Source organism: Panicum virgatum, chromosome 3N, assembly GCF_016808335.1.
Source record: "Panicum virgatum strain AP13 chromosome 3N, P.virgatum_v5, whole genome shotgun sequence".
NCBI classification, from domain to species: domain Eukaryota; kingdom Viridiplantae; phylum Streptophyta; class Magnoliopsida; order Poales; family Poaceae; genus Panicum; species Panicum virgatum.
The window spans coordinates 53,602,403-53,623,499 of record NC_053147.1 but is presented as its reverse complement, the minus strand read 5'-3'; the positions used below and the strand labels follow the sequence as shown (position 1 = coordinate 53,623,499).

General features: G+C 47.1%; 1 protein-coding gene and 2 long non-coding RNA genes across 4 annotated transcripts; 2 read left to right on the top strand and 1 right to left on the bottom strand.

Annotated features, from left to right (window-relative positions):
- Positions 1-443: 443 nt before the first annotated feature.
- Positions 444-2,273, bottom strand: LOC120666180. The gene is made up of 3 exons (XR_005671612.1): positions 1,677-2,273; positions 1,259-1,562; positions 444-1,174 (listed from the first exon to the last, which is right to left on the bottom strand). It is a non-coding gene; the product is annotated as an uncharacterized LOC120666180 (long non-coding RNA).
- Positions 2,274-14,088: 11,815 nt separating this feature from the next.
- On the top strand, positions 14,089-15,930 carry LOC120667891 (polygalacturonase ADPG2-like). The gene is made up of 2 exons (XM_039947880.1): positions 14,089-14,378; positions 14,826-15,930. The coding sequence occupies exons 1-2, from the start codon at positions 14,089-14,091 to the stop codon at positions 15,928-15,930; spliced, it is 1,395 nt and encodes a 464-aa protein (XP_039803814.1).
- Positions 15,931-18,289: 2,359 nt separating this feature from the next.
- Positions 18,290-20,476, top strand: LOC120666179. Of its 2 annotated transcripts, none has more exons than XR_005671611.1 (3): positions 18,290-18,497; positions 18,585-20,083; positions 20,184-20,240. It is a non-coding gene; the product is annotated as an uncharacterized LOC120666179 (long non-coding RNA). The 2 variants fall into 2 exon arrangements; XR_005671610.1 differs by lacking the exon at positions 20,184-20,240 and adding an exon at positions 20,249-20,476 and having other exon boundaries at positions 18,291-18,497.
- Positions 20,477-21,097: the final 621 nt, after the last annotated feature.

The window sequence follows — 21,097 nt, the reverse complement described above, 5'->3', positions numbered from 1 at the left end:
TTCTTGCACCATCGAGTTCCAGAGCCGTCGATCCCTACCTACAAACCCTACTGCTAAGGGTATCTCTTAGCAGGCTTGGCGGTAAACACCGACAAAGATGCCGCCAACGTCGTGGCTAGCCCATCACAGAAGTGATCCATAGTTGCAGCATTTCTTTCAAAAGTTGAACTATCTGAGGCCGTTGGTGGAACTGCATATTTGTTATACTGTTCTGGTATTGTAGGAACAAAATTAGGGTCACGATCGAACCGAGCAAAGTCAGGATCCTCACCTCCATGCTCACGGATGTAATTATGAAGGACTCCTCGCTCACACTCTCAGTAGAGTCTTCAGATTAAGTTTCACTATCAGTCTCCTACAATAAACCATGTAAAAAATTAAAAACAGCAAGTAAAAGATTATAAACAGCAAGGTATAATAGTAAAGAACAGTAGGACCACCAATAAGTCATCAAGTAGAGGGATAACATTAATCATAGTACGTCCAAATACAATAGTACTTGGTCCAATATTATTACAGCAACTTCATGAGCATAGCTCAACTAGGAAAATAAGAGTAAGACAAATTGTTCTTGAAAAAGCCTAACATAACAGCCATCATGGATCAATTTTCATACTTGGCATCATACTTCCTCCTAAGCTAGTTGAACCTAATCTCTTTAGTTGGAAGGGTCATGAACATGTCCCTTTGATCTTTTTTTCACAAACAACTCTGTTGCAATATAATGCTCATCCGTTCCATAACCAGCCCCGCAATCCAAAACTAGATCCATGACTTCTTGCACAGTCACTTCGCTTGACTTCTTTGAGGAATAAGAGGAGGTTGATTCGGCAATCTTAGTAACTTGTTCTTGAATAACAAGTGCAGTTCATGTCCTTTGTTTCTTCCCTTTCTCAACAACCACCCGAGCTCTTCTTTTTCCTAAACCAATGGAAGGAGGAACCTCCACGACATCATCATTAGCAGCAGCATCTTGGACGTCTTGAACATCTTCGTCCTCTTGAACATCATCTCCAACTTCAGGTCCAGCTTCGTACTCCTCAGGGATGATAGGGTTCTCACTCATAGGATTCCAATGATCGGATGCATCATTGATTATGTCAAAAAACATAGTCTTAATGTCCTCTACATTCTGCAAAGGTTTCTTCCTAAACTTGCCGCATCCAGGGATGTCCTATTCAATCGTAAACATAAGACATGTTAGAAGCAAAAAATTGTAAACAATTTCACATTACTACTGAAATGACACAATGATCACCTGCTTTGCCTTTTTTCCACCACTCATCATCCATGACAACCACACCTTTAGATTGATCCCATCCTGTTCCCGTTTGCCGCCTCGTCAATTTTTGCCATGCTAAAAAATCAGGCTTCAACTTATCCCACTTATTCTTGAGTTGCAGCCTAGTCAACTCAAATCCTTTCATTTGCCTAAACATTTCTATCACCTCATCATAGCCTACGGCATTCAAATGGTTATTGGGTCTATTCCCTTTGATCACTTGCTGGGCAAACAACTTACAAACAAATGTAACTTGCTCATCTGTGCAATCCATGGAATCCTGTCTCATCCACCAAATCCATTGCAAAATAGACAAGTGTAAACTTTTATTCATACATCAAGGTTGCCGGTTCATACATCAGGAAATTCATACAAAATTAGAGCCATTCCTTACCTCTGCACCTTTCTTCTTTGGTTTCTGGGCGGATGCAGCTCGTGGCTGGCGATAAGGTTGGCCTGCGCCACCCCGGTTCTGGGTACTGGCGGCATGGCAACCACGCCCCACGCCGCCGAGCGCCTGGCCCTCCTCGGTGACACCGCTCTCCACATGGCCAGCAAGAGGGTCGATGGAGCCACTTGCCTGAACGCCGCCGCGCCTCACACCGACGCCCTCCAGGTCTTCCCCGCCGTCGCCGCCCCTGAACTCCGATCCTCCCCGGCCGGCACCACGTTAGGACAAAGCGATTTGTGCGGCGTGGGCTTCAGCAACCAAATCCGTGCGTGCCTGACGCGGAGGACCTCCTCGGCCAGACATTTTGCCGGCGGTGGCGCGGATCCACCCTCCCGGCGGCGCGGTGGCTGCTGGCGGCGGCGCTAGGGTTAGCGCTGGGGGAGGCGAGTCTGGAGTCGGGGCGCAGGGAAGGGGCGGTCAGGCTCGGTCAAGGCTGGGGATAGAAAGAAACGAATTGTTTTTTTTTGTGTAATGGATGGCATGGTGGGTAATTTTTCTTAGCTCCACCTGCAACAGGTTTTGGTGGAGCACCTCAACAGGTGCTCCCTGTTTTTTGTGGAGTGGAGCTCCCTTTTTAAGGAGTGGAGTGGAGCTAGTCATGTTTGGACATTTTTTTTGGAGTGGAGCTGATTTTGGTGGAGTGGAGTGCTCCCAAACAGGCCCTTACCCTCTTGTTCACTCACCGTAAGAATCCAAAGAACACTAGAAACCATATTTTCTTAGCCATCTCCCAGCGACAGGAGAAGCGATTCTCTCATTTTACACTACTAGTAGATTCCCCAAAGAACACTAGAAACCATATTTTCTTAGCCATCTCCCAGCGACAGGAGAAGCGATTCTCTCATTTTACACTACTAGTAGATTCCACGTGCGGCACGATACATCTTTCATGCACTTGGACCCACGGTAAAAGCAGCCACCGTAATTTTGTATCATCCAAAATACCCCCACTACATCCCTTCTCTCTACTCACCCAAAATATATATCGTGATGTTCCTTTCCAGTTAACTGACAACACGTGCTTAAGTGTAGTATTTTATTAAGAGGGAAGGAGAAATAACTACCCCAATTACAGGAATAGTCCATGAAGAAGTCGCGGCCAGCTGGTGGATGACCAAGAGTGATTGGCGAGAGCATCCAGTTGTTTTCCTGGACCCAACAAATAGCTTCGTCTGCAATGAAGGGAAGGATCTGATTTACCAACCTAGTAGCTGCTATGCTGTTGAGAAATTCTCTAGTTACGCTCGATCCAGAGTACCCGCAAGCTAGGTTGAACTGTTGGTATGTACCCAAAATGAATGTGGGTAATGACCAATTAGAAGGAGCACACCATACCAGCAGACTTCCTTCCTGGCAAAGGAACAGCTGACGACGAGGAGGTGGAAGATTGTTTCTGATTCTTGGCTGCAAAGCGCACAGCTACCGTCATCCTGAAGATTTCCTCTCAGATGTCCGACAGCGATCGTGCCGGCTGGGCCAACCAGCCAAAGAATTTGGGTGCCCACATCTTCTGCAAAATTTCGGCTCCTGGTATCGATACCTGCCGTCTTGAGTACTCCTGCCCAATAGAAAAGAAAAGGCTCTTGATACGGGCGCATCCAGTTCCAAACTAGCCTGTCAGCTGTGTAGGTAAACGGGTAGGCTATGCTAGCATCACTACCGCATATACCCAAGATGCTTGCGAGTAGAAGATCATAGATCGTTACCACTAGACGCGCAGCGCAGCGGAAGAAGTCGCGCGTCGATGTAGAGGAAGTAGTCGATCACGTCCCACGAACCGAGCTCCTCGTACTTGATCCCAACAGCCGATCAGCGCAGCAGTCGCAGCAACGCCTCCATGGAGTCCACACGTACGGGGATGAAACGCCGGGCGTCGGTGTGCTAGCACCGCACGCACGGCAAGGGCGGCGGCCGAGAGAGGGGGGCGGCCAAGGAGGTGGTGCGGCTCACAGGGTTGTGTCGCCCCCTAGCCCCTCTCTCATATATATAGAGCGTACTAATGGACTTCTATCTCATATGCCCATTAGTAACCCTAATCCATCTTGGATCAATATCCTCTTGGGCTTTTAAACCGTATTGTGATGATGGGCTCTTGGGCATATCACCAACAATCTCCCACTTGCACTAGAGACAATCATACAGGCAAGCTTTCAACATTCCAAACCCCTTAAGTGTGTGACCCGTTAGGTTCATGTGTAGGTGGTCGTGATCGGAAATCATTTCCGAATCACAAGTCAATAGCGGCACCTAGCAAGGCATAGTGACTCACAAATACACATAAAGATCATATCGGCCGAACCTTAGATATACTCATACACCGATCCCTTTGCCACACGATATCAGTCAAGCTCAAGGCGAGATGCGTGCCACCTTTGTGATAGCTCGACCATTCTCTCGATCTAATAGTGGATTCTATTCATAACTAACCTTTAGTCATCATGATTAACCCTTTAATCACTTTGGCATGGACATGCACTTTCAAATCCAACTATCTCGAGGGGCCCAGAGATATCTCTCCCGTTATCTAGGAGGGGCAAATTCCATCTTGATCCGCTCACATCCCATTCCATGTTTCATGACACACCTGTAAGCTACTTTTGTAACTACCCAGTCACGGAGTAGCGTTTAGCAGCCCCAAGATGCACCACTACACACAGTGAGAAACAATGGCGATCTCAGGTCTAAGGATACAGTAGGTATAACACTCAAGAACAACTGATGGCACATACAGAATAACAATCCCAACATTGTCTTGGAGTGGGTCAATCCAACAACATGTTCACCAACATGTGTCCACATCATTAATCCGATATCTCCATATCCATGATCCGTGAAACATGATCATCAATTAATGCATGTGCTAGTCTCAACGTCGTTGTTGTCCTACATAACGACATAAACTAGGGATAATTTAGAATCATATCATTGTCAACAAAGAGTTTCACGAACAAGTCACATACTTGATAATCAATGTAAAATAATCATCCATGGAACAAATAACAATTATTCATCATTACATAAACATACTCATGACACAAAAAATCTCCCACGCACACTAGAATTACTGATGTCAGTATCTAATACCCATAGATCTCATGTGCGCCTCATTCTTTGGTTGTGGGAGAGGCTTCGTCAACGGATCAGCAACGTTTGAATCCGTGTGCACCTTGCAAACCTTCACATCACCTCTCTCAACAAAGTTACGGATGAGGTGATACTTCCGCAGTATATGTCTGGACTTCTTAGTTGTTCTAGGCTCCTTTGCTAGTGCAACAGCACCACTATTATCACAATAGAGGTCCACTGGACTGGACGCACTAGGAACAACACCCAAGTCAGAAACAAACTTTCTGATCCAAACAGCTTCTTTTGCAGTTTTGGAAGCTGCAATATACTCGGCCTCTGTCGTCGAATCAGCCACCGTATCTTGCTTGGAACTATTCCAGCTCACTGCCCCACCATTGAGGCAGAAAACAAAACCAGATTGCGATTTGGAGTCATCTTTGTCTGTTTGAAAACTAGCATCGGTGTAACCCTTTACAAGGAGGTCATCTTCGCCTCCAAATATTAGGAACATATCCTTAGTTCTTCTAAAGTACTTAAGGATACTCTTTACAATTGTCCAGTGAGCTTCCCCGAAATCTGACTGATACCTGCACGTAACACTTAGAGCAAAGGAAACATCTGGGCGCGTGCAAAGCATAGCATACATGATCGACCCTATGGCTGAAGCATAAGGAATCGTACTCATCTTCTTTTGCTCATCAGGTGTCGTAGCACACTGACTCTTGCTTAGAGTAATGCCATGTGACATTGGCAAGAAACCTTTCTTGGAATCTTGCATATTGAATCGATTCAATATCTTGTCAATGTACGTGTCTTGGCTTAATCCAATTAGCCTTTTTGATCTATCTCTATAGATCCTAATACCCAGAATGTAAGCCGCCTCTCCTAAATCCTTCATCGAAAAACTCTTTTTCAATGAGGTTTTAACGGCTTCAAGCATTGGAATATCATTTCCGATCAGTAATATGTCATCCACATATAGGACCAGAAACACAAGTGCGCTCCCACTAGCATTTTTGTAAACACAAGACTCATCTTCATTCTTGATGAAGCCAAACCCTTTGACTACTTTATCAAAACGAATATTCCAACTCCGAGATGCTTGCTTCAATCCATAGATGGACCTCTGAAGCTTACATATTTTCCCAGCATTTTTAGGATCGACAAAACCTTCAGGCTGTGTCATATACACATCCTCACTTAGATGTCCATTAAGGAAAGCGGTTTTGACATCCATTTGCCATATCTCATAGTCATAATATGCGGCAATTGCTAGGAGAATCCGAACAGACTTTAGCATTGCGACGGGCGAAAAGGTTTCCTCATAGTCAACACCTTGAATTTGTCGGAAACCTCTCGCCACCAATCGTGCCTTATAGATGTGAACATTTCCATCCATGTCTAATTTTTTTCTTAAAAATCCACTTACAGTCGACAGGTCTTACACTGTCAATTTTATCGACCAAGTTCCAAACTTGATTATCATGCATGGATTTTAACTCGGATGACATGGCTTCAAGCCATTTGTCGGAGTCGGGTCCCATCATTGCTTCTTTGTAGGTCAAGGGCTCATCATTTTCCATCAATAATACGTGGCGCTCCTCCGTAATAAGGAGGTTGAGCTTGTCAGTAGCGCGACGTGCCCTTATAGACCTTCGTGGGGCTGGTGCCTCAACTACGGGTTGTGCAACATCTTGCACATCCCGTGGATCTTCAGTGGATGCTGAAATAGTTTCGGGTGTTTCCTGAATTTCTTCAAGTTGCACCTTGCTCCCACTAAATCCTTTTGAGAGAAACTCCTTTTTTAAGAAAACACAATTGCGAGCGACAAACACTTTGCCTTCCGCCTTATTGTAAAAATAATATCCTTTGGTTTCCCTAGGATACCCCACAAAGAAGCATTTGTCTGACTTTGGAGTGAGCTTATCTGACATCAAACGTTTGACATAAGCCTCACATCCCCAAACTTTGAGAAAAGATAATCCGGGACGTTTCCCAGTCCATATCTCATATGGTGTCTTCTCAACAGACTTACTTGGAACCCTATTCAGTGTGAACGCAGCTGTTTCAAGAGCATAACCCCAAAATGACAATGGAAGATCAGCTTGGCTCATCATGGACCTAACCATGTCCAACAAGGTTCGGTTCCTCCGTTCGGATACCCCATTCCATTGAGGCGTTCCGGGCGGAGTTAGCTGCGGAATAATTCCACATTGCTTCAAATAATCACCAAATTCAAGGCTCAAATATTCTCCTCCATGATCAGATCATAGAAATTTAATTGTCTTGCCTAATTGATTTTGTACTTCATTCTGAAATTCTTTAAACTTTTCAAATGATTCAGACTTGTGCCTCATTAAGTAGATATAGCCATATCTACTAAAGTCATCAGTGAAAGTAATGAAGTACTGAAAACCACCTCTGGCTATTGAGCTCATTGGTCCACATACATCGGTATGTACAAGTCCCAACAAGTCACTCGCCCTCTCACTATGACCAGTGAAAGGCGCTTTGGTCATCTTTCCAAGCAAACAAGACTCACATGTGTCAAATGATTCAAAATCAAATGAGCTTAATAATCCATCTTTATGGAGTTGTTCAATGCGCTTCTCATTTATATGACCTAAGCGACAATGCCAAATAAAAGTGGGATTCAAATCATTTGGTCTAAGCCTCTTAGTATTAATGTTACAGACAGATTTATCCTCAAGATCAAGAACATATAATCTATTCACCAATGGACAATGAGCATAAAAAATACCATTGCAAAAAATAGAACAACGTTTGTTCTCTATTACAATCTTAAAATCATTAACTTCTTCCAAACATGAAGAAGAAATAATGTTCTTGCTCAAAGCAGGAATGCAATAATAATTATTTAATTCCAAAACTAATCCGGAGGGTAGAGACAAGTGGTAGGTGCCGACCGCCAACACCGCAACCTTTGCACCATTGCCGACACGAACATCCAACTCACCTCTTGCAAATCTTCTAGTCTCACTTAGACCCTGCAATGATTTGCAAGTGTGAATCATCGATCCAGTATCAAATACCCATGATTCACTGGAAGATAATACAATATTAATTTCTATAACATTTATACCTGAAGTGGAAGTCTCACTTCCCTTCTTCTTCTTTTCTTCCAAGTACTTCTTGCAGTTCCTAGACCAATGTCCCTTTTCATGACAGTGGAAGCATTCATCCTCAGAAGTAGGGCCAGATTTGGTCTTAGGTGCTGACTTTAGCTTAGAGCCCGAGGACTCACCACTGGAACTCTTTTCCTTGCCTTTACCTTTGGGATTAGGAGGCGTCCAACGCTTCCTCTTTTTGTTCCCCTTCTGAATCATCACATGATTGGAATTCTTCTTAATGCTCTCCTCTGCTGTCTTTAGCATCCCATGCAACTCACTCAATGTTTTATCCAAGCCATTCATCTGAAAGTTTATGATAAAAGGCTCATAACTCGCCAGGAGCGACTGGAGAATAACATCAGTAGCCAAGTCTTGGTGAAGTTCAGAACCAAGTCTGTCCAAAGTCTCAATGTAACCAATCATTTTGATCACATGAGGACTGACTGGGCTACCTTCTGGCAGCTTGCACGCAAACAAGGATTTTGAGATATTGAACCTCTCAGTCCTGGCTTGGTTCTGAAACATCCCACGCAACCCCACGATCATGGTGTGAGCATCCGCATGCTCATACTGCTTCTGCAGATCAGGGGACATGGTGGCGAGCATCAGACAGCTGACATCAAGTGAGTCATTGCAGTGCTTCTCATAAGCTCTGCGATCAGCAGTTGCATTGTCAGGGAGATCATCAGGATATGGCTGCTCAAGAACATACTCCTTTTTCTCTTGCCTGAGAACAATTCTCAGGTTGCGGTACCAATCAATAAAGTTTGTTCCATTCAACTTTTCTTTCTCAAGAACAGAACGCAAATTGAAAGCGGAATTGTTACTGGCAGACATGATCTACAACATTAAAGTAAAGCAAGATTTCAGCACTAAGTTTATGTAAAGACTTTCATTAACTGATTTAACAAAAGACAACCTACTATATCAAAGTCATCTTCCCTTTAATGACATATAGTGGTTCAACATCCATAATCACTAAAATCCTAGTGAGCTTTAGCATCACGGCTAGAAAAGTAGTGATACAGGTAAGCAACAAATTGGTAATCACATCTCTATGTGACTCTTGCTTGTTGGGTGGCATCCAAAGCCCCGGCCCCAACCCTATGCCTTAAAGCCCAAAACTGTTTTGATAACTTTGCTGAGTAAACCAATACTATGCTTGTGAATGTCTGACATCCACCCTATACAAAAGTGATAGCTGAGGGTACTCAACTTTGGTAAACCTACCACACAACGATCAAAATTTATAGGTGCAGCTATTGATAAAAGGCATCAAAAACTCAACCTTTTCTGAGGGAAGCTATTCTATCATGATTAAAGCATCCACCATATGTAAAAGCATGAAAGAATAGTATGACAGAAAAATAAACATCACAGGCATATGATCATATTATATTGTGAATAGTATAGCCTCTTGCATCACAATGGGCTCCATCGCCATGGCTCCAAGGTGACCTCCATTGCCATCCGTCCTGTCTTGTGGTGATCATCATCGCCATCATGATTGAAGCCTCCATGAAAAGATACTAAGCTACTACATCTAATAGCTAGTGAAATAATTACATGAGGATTCAAACATCACAAGTCCACACGCAGGTCGTTATACAATAATGGTGCAACCTCAACCCGGTTGTGTTAACTTACGACACGCAGGCCACACAAATCATCACATACATCATCACATGACATTGAGGCCATACCATTCACATCACACCCTGCAAAAACAAGTTAGGCGTACGACGTGTTCTACCAAAGTAGCGCTTAGTAAGCCGCTATAGCGAGAAAGCAACGGCGGTGGCGCGGATCCACCCTCCCGGCGGCGCGGTGGCTGACTGGCGGCGGTGCTAGGGTTAGCGCTGGGGGAGGCGAGTCTGGAGTCGGGGCGCAGGGAAGGGGCGGTCAGGATCGGTCAAGGCTGGGGATAGAAAGAAACGAATTGTTTTTTTTTGTGTAATGGATGGCATGGTGGGTAATTTTTCTTAACTCCACCTGCTCCAGGTTTTGGTGGAGCACCTCAAGAGGTGCTCCCTGTTTTTTGTGGAGTGGAGCTCCCTTTTTAAGGAGTGGAGTGGAGCTGGTTGTCATGTTTGGACATTTTTTTTGGAGTGGAGCTAATTTTGGTGGAGTGGAGTGCTCCCAAACAGGCCCTTACCCTCTTGTTCACTCACCGTAAGAATCCAAAGAACACTAGAAACCATATTTTCTTAGCCATCTCCCAGCGACAGGAGAAGCGATTCTCTCATTTTACACTACTAGTAGAGTCCACGTGCGGCACGATACATCTTTCATGCACTTGGACCCACGGTAAAAGCAGCCACCGTAATTTTGTATCATCCAAAATACCCCCACTACATCCCTTCTCTCTACTCACCCAAAATATATATCGTGATGTTCCTTTCCAGTTAACTGACAACACGTGCCTAAGTGTAGTATTTTATTAAGAGGGAAGGAGAAATAACTACCCCAATTACAGGAATAGTCCATGAAGAAGTCGCGGCCAGCTGGTGGATGACCAAGAGTGATTGGCGAGAGCATCCAGTTGTTTTCCTGGACCCAACAAATAGCTTCGTCTGCAATGAAGGGAAGGATCTGATTTACCAACCTAGTAGCTGCTATGCTGTTGAGAAATTCTCTAGTTACGCTCGATCCAGAGTATCCGCAAGCTAGGTTGAACTGTTGGTATGTACCCAAAATGAACGTGGGTAATGACCAATTAGGAGCACACCATACCAGCAGACTTCCTTCCTGGCAAAGGAACAGCTGACGACGAGGAGGTGGAAGATTGTTTCTGATTCTTGGCTGCAAAGCGCACAGCTACCGTCATCCTGAAGATTTCCTCTCAGCTGTCCGACAGCGATCGTGCCGGCTGGGCCAACCAGCCAAAGAATTTGGGTGCCCACATCTTCTGCAAAATTTCGGCTCCTGGTATCGATACCTGCCGTCTTGAGTACTCCTGCCCAATAGAAAAGAAAAGGCTCTTGATACGGGCGCATCCAGTTCCAAACTAGCCTGTCAGCTGTGTAGGTAAACGGGTAGGCTACGCTAGCATCACTACCGCATATACCCAAGATGTTTGCGAGTAGAAGATCATAGATCATTACCACTAGACGCGCAGCGCAGCGGAAGAAGTCGCGCGTCGATGTAGAGGAAGCAGTCGATCACGTCCCACGAACCGAGCTCCTCGTACTTGATCCCAATAGCCGATCAGCGCAGCAGTCGTAGCAGCGCCTCCACGGAGTCCACACGTATGGGGATGAAACGCCGGGCGTCGGTGTGCTAGCACCGCACGCACGGCAAGGGCGGCGGCCGAGAGGGGGGGCGGCGGCTAGGGAGGTGGTGCGGCTCACAGGGTTGTGTCGCCCCCTAGCCCCTCCCTCATATATATATAGGGCGTACTAATGGGCTTCTATCTCATAGGCACATTAGTAACCCTAATCCCTCTTAGATCAATGTCCTCTTGGGCCTTTAAACCGTATTGTGATGATGGACTCTTAGGCATATCACCAACAAGCTGTGCCCGGGCGGAGCACAACTGCTCGCGTTTGCTCCCAAACATGAAGGTAATGAAGTAGGATCGGACATGCAATGAGGCATCAGGCATGCATCATCAAGTTGAAGCATTATTTGTCAAGCATCATTTTTTGTTAGCAGAAGATACTACATAACATGGATCATATTTTGATGGATCTTATCTTATTAACTATAGCTATAGCAGATGTATCTTCCTCGGTACTCCTTATTACAGTCGTCAGCACTCCATTAATCGTGACCTCACCTGTACGTATAGAAAACAGTGAAGGGCAAAGCATTAGCACTCACATATAGTACTGCAGCAATAAATAATTTTGATAAGCACAATCTACTCATGTCTATGTGGTCTGACTACAGCAACTATTACCAGGAGCAGTAACGTTGGAGATTCTTGATTCTTGTCTCCAAGTAATCTATGTGATCTTGAAATATCATCGCACAGTTGCCAAAAGTGCTACATCAGTTTGACACTGAAATGATATAGTCACTCTCAGTGCACAATGTCATGGCACAGTTTCATAGACAACTTACAACATTAAATAGTGCAATGGTTGTGTGATCGAATATACCATGACTCAACGAAGACCGGTCTCAGTGGGGAGTGTCATCCCCGTGTCGTGACTTGGCAACCGTGCCATGAGAGGGTCATGATGATGACCCGAGTCATCTCTGTCTCCTCTTAACTATGTAGCCAAATCAGCAATTGTGCTGATGTGTCATAGTTTTTAATACCTATGACACTCTTATGACACTAGCACTGAGAGACTGGACTTAGAAAAAAAAACCTTCATCCACATTTTTTTTGTTAATCTCACCCCATCAATTTAACTATAAGTACCTGTAAATGCTTCATTTGCTATGAATTGAACGGTCGGTTGTTTAGGTTCCTTGCAGGAGAACCTGGGTTTGAGGACTCCACTCAGCATGGGTTTCATTTATTTATATTTATTATAACAATTAGTGGATTTATTATTTCTTTTGTAGGCAATGTGCCCGTCAACTACAGAAATTTTAAGATCCTAAGCTAGACTATCTCACATGCCTTAGAAGTTTGAGTCATCTCCCGGGGTCGGAGATATAACTGCGAGTGATGTGGCTTCTTACTTCTGCCAAACTTGAATTATCCTTTTGGATTGAACGAGGTGTACAAATTTAGCTCACGTCTTGTGGAGATGTTTCCTTTGTTCACTTGAGGATTTCCCTCACTCGACTTTTCCTTTATGTCATCTTCGATTTGTTTCGCTGTATTATAGAATTCATGGAATTGTTTCGCTCTTGTGGAATTATAGTACCTTCTTCATATTTTTATAATTTTTACCATAAAGAGTACCTGATTGTTCCAGTTGAGGTTTACATGGTTGTTATTAATGTAATTTTAAGCTTTGCTGTTTGTTTGTTTGTTTTGAGCCTTGGAATTCTCCTCCATGGTTCATGTTTGCCGGGGTAAGGCTCCGGCTGCCTATGGCAGTATGGCCTACCACGCCCGCACTATCGGAAACCCGCTCTATGCCGTGTGCAAGCGGCTTTGCCGAGTGCCTAAAATCAGGCACTCGGCAAAGATGCCGTTTGTCGAGTGCTAGTCAAAAAGCACTCGGCAAACTCCACGCACACGACGTTTCTCTTATTTGCCGAGTGCCGATACTTGGCAAAAAAGGGGCATACGGCATATCCTATCTTTGCCAAGTGCCCTAGGGCCTGCACACGGCAAAGGCAGCGCACGTGCCCACCATGCGCGCTGACCATGTGACGGCCGTTAGCTTTTGCCGTGTGCAGCAAATAAGGCACTCGGCAAAGGATGACTTTGCCGGTGGTATTTCTTGGCACTTGGCAAAGCAAGGGTTGTCGAGTGACATAAATCAAGCACTCAGCAGTAATAAAGTGGGGGTTGCCGAGTGTCATAAGTCAAGCACCCTTTTGCCGAGTGTATTAGGCACTCGGCAAATAGCTCGAGTTCGGTAGTGCCATGCACCAACGCCGCGTAGGGGTGCCGCCGCCACGCCGCGCATAGAGCAGTCTAAACCTAGGTAGGGGCGCCCGCACATTAAAATTCAATGCATTGAAGTGAACCAAGATGAGCATCAATGAGTTTGTCCATATTTCGTGAAAATTGTCATTGCAATTTGTGATTAATTATGAATTTACAAAAAATTAGCAGCAATTTGTGCTGTTCAAAAAAACTTTGAATACCCACCTTGGGTGCACATGCGGGCCTCGTGGGTTTTTTGTAGTCAACGGGAGGGGAGAGAATCTTCCACCTTATCTCCTAGTAGCCCTTAGCGGCTCGCATGATCAACAAAGGTTCTGAGTACATTTTCAGCAGCCTGCTGCAGGTCTGCCACCTAGAAGTCCATGGAGCCAAGTTCAGCTGCCAGGTTTGGTTAGTGGGCAGCCACGAACCCACCGGATTAGTTTAGCGGCGAGCTTAGCGAGTAATTCAGGACTAGTTGCAACTTGTCCCGCCTGCAAAGCTGAGCTGGTTCCGATACGGAGATTCATGGCGACAGCGGCGGCGAGTCGGACACCAAGCGCTATAAAACAACAAGGAGTAACAGGGCTGCATGCACATCTTGTTGGATCGAGTTCCAGCAACGCGCAGCATCCCTCGACCGAGTCGAGACACGGCCATGGCCTCGCGCACGCTCCTCGCCACGGCCTGCCTTGTCGTCCTGCTGCTCCTGACGCTCGGCGGCGCTCCCGTCGAGGCACGTCGACGGCCACGGTGGCCGCACTACCGCGAGGTCGCTCCAGGTCACGGGCTCTCGACGACGGCGAACGCGCCGGAGAGCAGTAGTGTCGATGGCTACGCCTACGCGACGACGATTGACGTCGGCGGCTTCGGAGCCGCCGGCGACGGGAAGACGGACGGCACGGCCGCGTTCCAGAAGGCATGGGCAGAGGCCTGCTCCTCGGCTAAGTATCACCGATACGCGATATGCCGATACGGGTACGGGTACGGCGATACGGTGATACGGCGATTTTTAAAAAATAAGGATACGTCGATACGGTAAGTATATATATTTTTAAAAACATAAATTGCCAAATAATTCGTAAGAACGAAATAGATAATAAATATTACATTTTCAAAAGCCAACATACGTAGCAAATGTTCAAATTCAACCAAAAATAGTTAAATGATTAGTTCAACCTAGATGGGCTTATGTTGATGGGCTCCCGATGCCCTTTCAAATGAGGTGTTATTGGCCCAAAAATATCGGACGGAGTATCGAGAAGTATCGGACAGAGTATCGGGAATTAAATCTTTTATTTTTAAATCATAATTTTTCGATACTTCCCGATACGCGTATCGGGTCGTATCGCCGTATCGGATACGGGTACGGCACCCATTATCGGTGATTCATAGCTCCTCGGCGCAGCCCGCCGTGGTGCTCGTCCCTGCCGGACGGAGCTACCTCCTCAAGGAAACCAGCCTATCCGGGCCGTGCAAGTCCAGGGTCACGTTCCGGCTCGAGGGGACGCTGGTGGCTCCGGAGGACAAGTCGGGCTGGGGCAAGCCAGGCAGCCTCCCTCGCTGGATCATCTTCCGGGGCGTCGACGGCCTCATCGTCACCGGCGAGGGCGCCATGGACGGCCGGGGCGCGTCCTCGTGGAAGAACTCGTGCCGGACGAACCACGCGATGCCGTGCACCGTCGCGCCGTCGGCGCTCACCTTCGCGTCGTGCGACCACCTCGTCGTGGACGGCATCACCCTGCTGAACGCGCCGCAGATCCACCTGTGGGTGGAGCTCTGCCGCGACGTGACGCTGTCCCGCCTCACCATCGCGTCGCCCGGCGACAGCCCCGAGAACGACGGCATCCACGTCGCGCGCAGCGACGGCGTGCGCATCCTCGGGGCCAGGATCGGGGCCGGCGACGACTGCCTGTCGGTGGCGACGGGCACGGCGAACCTGTACGCCGCCGGGATCGAGTGCGGCCCCGGGCACGGGATCAGCATCGGTAGCCTGGGGAGGTGGAACAGCAGGGCCGAGGTGTCCAACGTCACGGTGGACGGCGCCACCGTGTCGGGCACCATGTTCGGGGCGCGGATCAAGACGTGGCAGGGGGGCAGCGGGTTCGTCAGGGGCGTCAGGTTCCTGAACATGGCCATGGACAGGGTGAGGTACCCCATCTTGATCGACCAGAACTACTGCACCAGGCCACACCCCTCCGACACCACGGCGTGCGACCACCAGGAGAGCCGGAGCTCCGCCGTCGAGGTCAGCAACGTCGTGTTCGGCAACATCTGGGGCACCGCCGTCGCCAGGGACGCCATCAGGCTCCACTGCAGCGAGGCCTTCCCGTGCCGCGACGTCGTGCTCAGGGACGTCCAGCTCAGGACCAGGAAAGGCGGCGAGAAGAACGCCGCCACAAGCAGCTGCGAGAACGCCCTGCTGGGCGAGTCGACCAACGTTTCTCCGCCGCCCTGCTCTTCCGGACGGGTTAGTTCAAAAAGAAGACATCACATGTAGAGTGTCCATTGTTCTGTGTAGATGCGATGGCAAGAGAGCTACACGCCCGATAAGAGGTCTTGAGTTCATATCCCGCATGTTGAATTTAGTCCGTAGTGTCCGCTGTTCAAGCTATGCGTGACTGCTGTGTGCACATCACATGTATGTATGTATTATACTATTTTTGAACTCAAACAGACCATTTCAAAATACATATATATTTGGTGCTGCCGCTTGGGCGGGGATGGACTTTTCAAATCCAATGTAAAAGGGTTGTTAATATAAGAGAAAACAATACGAATGATCATGCATGCAACACTATGACATCAATAATCCTCTATTTATAGTTGGCCAAATGGACCAGGCCCGATGGGCTAGCACGGGCACGATCCGAAAAAAACACGACACTAGCACGGCACGGGCACGACACCATAGTGCCAGTGCCGGCACGAGGCACGGTCTATATAGTGTCTGGCCCGCAGGTCCGGCCCGCGGCACTAGCACGGGCTCGGCACGACTAATGGACTGGCACGATGCCGGCCCAATAACACCAATAGATATGGCCTTTTAATGGCCCATCTTGCATCCCAATTTGCAAAACCTAAATATAAAAGCCAACATCACTTCCCCCACAGCCCACACACCGCCATCCGCCCCCTCGATCTCCTTCCTGCGGTCCTGTCGTCACCCCCTCCGTTCCGTCCCTCCCTCCCGACACCGCTCTCCTCTCTCTCCACTCCCTTCTCTCTCTCCGTCTCACGCGACGCCGGCCCGCCGCCGCGCCTCCCTCTCGCGCCGCGCCTCTCACTCTCGCGCCGCTGGCCCTCCGCCGTCAACCCTAGCCGCTGCCGTCGCCCCTGGCGGCCTCCGTCGCCCCTGTCCCCGCCTCCCCGGCCAGCGGCCACCGTCGTCGCTCCCGCGCCGCCTGCCGCCGCCCCCAGGCTGGCGTGGCCCAGGGCACGGCACGGCATGCTGGCGCCCACGTAGGGCCGTGCCTGGGCCGGGATGCCGGCACGCTGGCGCCCACGTAGGGCCGTGCCTGGGCCGGGATGCCGGCACGGCGGCACTACGCAGCACGGCATGGCAGCGCCGCCGTGCCCCGGCGTGCCGTGCCTCGCCGTGCCGGGCCTCGCTGTGCTCGGGCCGTGCCGTGCCTGGGCGGCCCGTTTGGCCACCCATGCCTCTATTTATTGGGTACCATTCTACATGGAAATCATTGTGCTCATGATCTGGAGCATTTGGACGACTAGAAATAATTGGAGCTTCAACGGCATTGATCCCTCGGTGCAATCATGACCAAGAAAATTCATAGCTAGATTCAGTCTAATTCTTCACAGAGCTATGCCTAACCTTTTGGCAGCCATGGAATTATGGCTTGATTCTTTGTTTTTTTTTTTGCGTTCTTGCCTCTGCTGGTGCTCTGTAAGAGCCCTCAACCTTTTTTGTTTTCCCCTTTCTAGACCTTTTTCGCTTCCTTTTAATCAATATATTTAAGCAGAAGGAGCTTACCCCTCCTGTTCGGCTGTTCCTTCAAAAAAATATTCTATTATGGATCCACCATATTACATTGCAAAGATACACATGTACAAGAATGATTGTTAACTTCCTTTCTAATGTATGTTTGCACAGAGATGCGAGGTAAGGTGGAATAATCCACGCACCGTGACATCCAATTCACAAAGATACAGGCTAGTGGCGGCACGGGTGGAAAACAGATGATTTAAGGTATATTTAGGATGAGTTATTCAGACTTGGGTTCACCCTTTGCGCAAATCGAAACACCGTAGCATTACACCGTTTTGTAAACTCAGACTAAAGAGAATTTAATCAGCTTGATTAAAACCTACTCGCGTTTGCTCCTCTCCCCGCATCCGCCGCGAAAAAGTAGGACGCGTGTTGACCCGCGCGATTGCTGGCTATTTTGCAAAAACATCCTCAATTTTTCTAAGAATCACAACTCAGTATGACACATCCAAAATGAACAGAAACCACGTTCCTATATTTTTCATAACGGTCCTTGTGTTAAATTTTATTTGAACACGAAGAAGAAAAAATTTGATACTGCTGCTTCTTTACAAAACCCACCCCGCGCAATTTTCAAAAAACCCCTCCCGCAGCCCCAACCCTAGGTCCCGCACTTCCTCCTCCCCGCTGCCCTCTCCCTCCCTACCCTGCTCCCCGCCACCGCCTCCCTCCTCCCATCCCTGCTCCCTCTCCGCCTGCCTCCATCTCCTCTCCCCTCCCCACCCCTCTCCCTCCTCTCCTCCTCTCCTTCCCTTCCCTCGCCCCCTTCCGGCCAGCCGGCCATGGAGCCCACCTTGCCGGTATGGGATCACAAGGAAGTCGAGGGCGGCGAAGATGGTGAGGAGCATGTTGCATGACCTCGTCGGCCATGGCCATCGAGTCGTAGAAGGAGGTGTCGGCACCGGCACCGGCCGCGCGGGCCCGCTGGATCGGGAGCACGCGGAGGCTAAGCTGCCCGCGCGTCCTGTGGTGGTGCACGAACGCGCGCAGCCTGGTGCAGCACGCTGGATGTACTCGACGACGGCAGGCCATTAGAGTGCGCGGACTCACGCTTGTCAATCTAGGTGAGTTAGATTTCATACGTTTCCTTACCCTTTCTCTCCCATCCCATTCTCATCTTTCTTGTCCACTATTCTATCTTTCTGGCTCAGATCCGAGCCTTGAAGTGAGCGAGACAGCAAGGGACGGCGATGAATCCATGTAGTAAGACGACGGTGGTGCGCCGAGGCAAAGGAAGGCAGCTGCGGCGTGCTAGACAGTGGGGGCGCTGTGGTGGTCAGCGAGCTCCACCCGATCTACACCTCCGCTTCAAATTGCAGCTCCATCCGGCCGGCCACCCCCATATTTTAGGCCTGAGTCAGGTACGCCTTCTTTGTTGAGTCGTGCTGCTACTGAGTTATTGCTGGTCTGCTTGAGAAGTTGTGGCTGTCTTGGAATGTGATAACTTAGCACTAATGTTGGCAGATCTGAGATACAATGGATCTCCATCATTTCATTTCTATTTGTTCAAATCCATGGACTGCATTTCTTGATCTGATTTACTTGTTAATTTGATTTACCCATGGGTATTTGACAGAGTTGTCTGTACCTGGCAAAGTTATCCACGCTTGTGCCTTGCTAGGTCAGCGTGAATACCATGAACCCGAATACATACATATCTGTCAATAATATGGATAAAATTAGAATTTGACTTGATAGGAAATATCGAGAAAGAAATGTTCCACAATTTCGTACAATTTACCCCTCTGTGCAGTCTCTCCCATGTCGTGGTCCAAGCAGCAGCCACTTGAAGGAAACGTGGTCTAGCTCCTAGGAGGCATGCCTGTTGGTTGTTCACGACTGAATGTACTCTAAAAATCCTATGGTAAAAAATGAAAACAAGGGGTGGATGGCTATATTGAATGAACAATGCTAGATTATGATATTTACCTTACTGCTGCACAATCAAGAAAGTTCATAACACATAGCAAGTTATTAGTGACTGCATTAGAAGAAATGAAAGAGCATTTGATAATTCTGATGCATATGTTGCGGATTCATAGTTTGGTCAGGAGTTACAGCATATTCAGTTTGTGATAGGTAGAAGATACACATACCGCAAAATAGTTATTATGCAATAAGTTGATCCTATGCACTTGCTCAATCTACTATATGCTAAGTCCATATTTAGTGAGCATGATCCACTGCTGTTCTAACTGCTTGTTAGTATAGTTTGGCCAACTGCGAAGTCCTAATGTAGGCAAAAGTTTGGTAGCAAAAGTATATCTTGATAGTCCTATAAGAAATATTTTTGTGTCAGTTACAATAAATTTCTAGGATCTTAGATTATATTTGAACAATGTGAATACATATGTAAGGTAGAGTTTACAACATTTTACTTGTGTGAGGCTTGACTACATAATTTTCTTGGTTCTTGTGCTGGTATTTATCACTGTCATCATTGCTGGTATCCTGTGACATGTAGCATGCTATAAATTTGGGATTGACTGTAGATATCTTCAAACCTTCTTTTACTAACACCCTGATTGTGTCCATCATAAAATGGATATAACCGGTCAAGAGAAAGTTCCAGCGGTGGCCGCATCCTCATGAGTGTTCATCATTAGGAAGAATGGGCTACACAACGCTACCACCACCAGGACACGAGCAGGTATGTGCCCACTCTCCCCCTCCTCACTGAAGGCACTGTCTTGCTCGTACAACTGGTTGGCCCTCTAGGTCTTTTTGATTCTTGCTATTTCGAACTCTAGGTCCTGCGAACAGACGACGTGCCCTTCGTTGGATTGATGAAAATTTCAGGTGTTGCACCTTGCAGGATATTATTGTCTCCTGGAGCCACTCTGGTGGGTCGTGATGGACCAAGCATCAGAGATTCTATTGGCCTCCTTTGTTCTTAAGCATGCTAAATTTTTTGTTAAAATAGATGTAAAAACTGGAGCGACATTGCAATTTTATTCTAACCAAATGAATTAACTGTTTTGGTATCATGTTCTCTTCTGGTTGATAAATTAAATTGGATTGTTTGGTGCAGAAATAAAAAAAATCACAGTTACAAATGACCAACTTTCTTTGTAAATGTCTTGCTCTTTCAGGTGTCTTTGCTGCTTCTTTTAGTTACCTGAACTGTTTCAGACATTGAGGAGCACATGAGATTTTGTTCAGACATGTATCCTTAGCTCCTCAGGTAATTGCAAAACAACTTGAGAATGATGCACACTCATGCTAACATGGATACATGGTTCTCTTTCAGGTTAACTGAAAGTTGTTTTTAAAATCTGGATACTCTTTTAAAAGATATATGTAGTATGTTGGTCCCGCATGAATGAACAAACTAAAAGAAGAGGAAGAAATAGATATAGCCTCCTGTCTGTTTGAATGATAGCCATCAACATATTCTATTCATTTCCTGATTTATATGGTTACTAAATCAAGAGCAAGAGCTGTCGGATGATCAGGCTTCTTCTCATTTCCCTAAAACCTAGCATGCAGCTAGCTAGATGAAGTTGTATGCTTTGCCCCCAACCAATCAAAGTTGCTACATGTACATCTACTATTTGTAACATCAGGTCGGACGAAGTGTTCCAACAATTACTAAAATATTTTGAGCAAATGTGATTCCATGCTCATGGTGGTTCTTAAGAAATTCACAAATTATTTTGATTTT

Coding starts and splice junctions, on each gene's coding strand:
- LOC120667891 (XM_039947880.1), top strand. CDS start 14,089: ATGGCCTCGCGCACGCTCCTCGCCACGGCCTGCCTTGTCGTCCTGCTG. Junction 14,379..14,825: donor GAGGCCTGCTCCTCGGCTAA/GTATCACCGATA, acceptor GGTGATTCATAG/CTCCTCGGCGCAGCCCGCCG.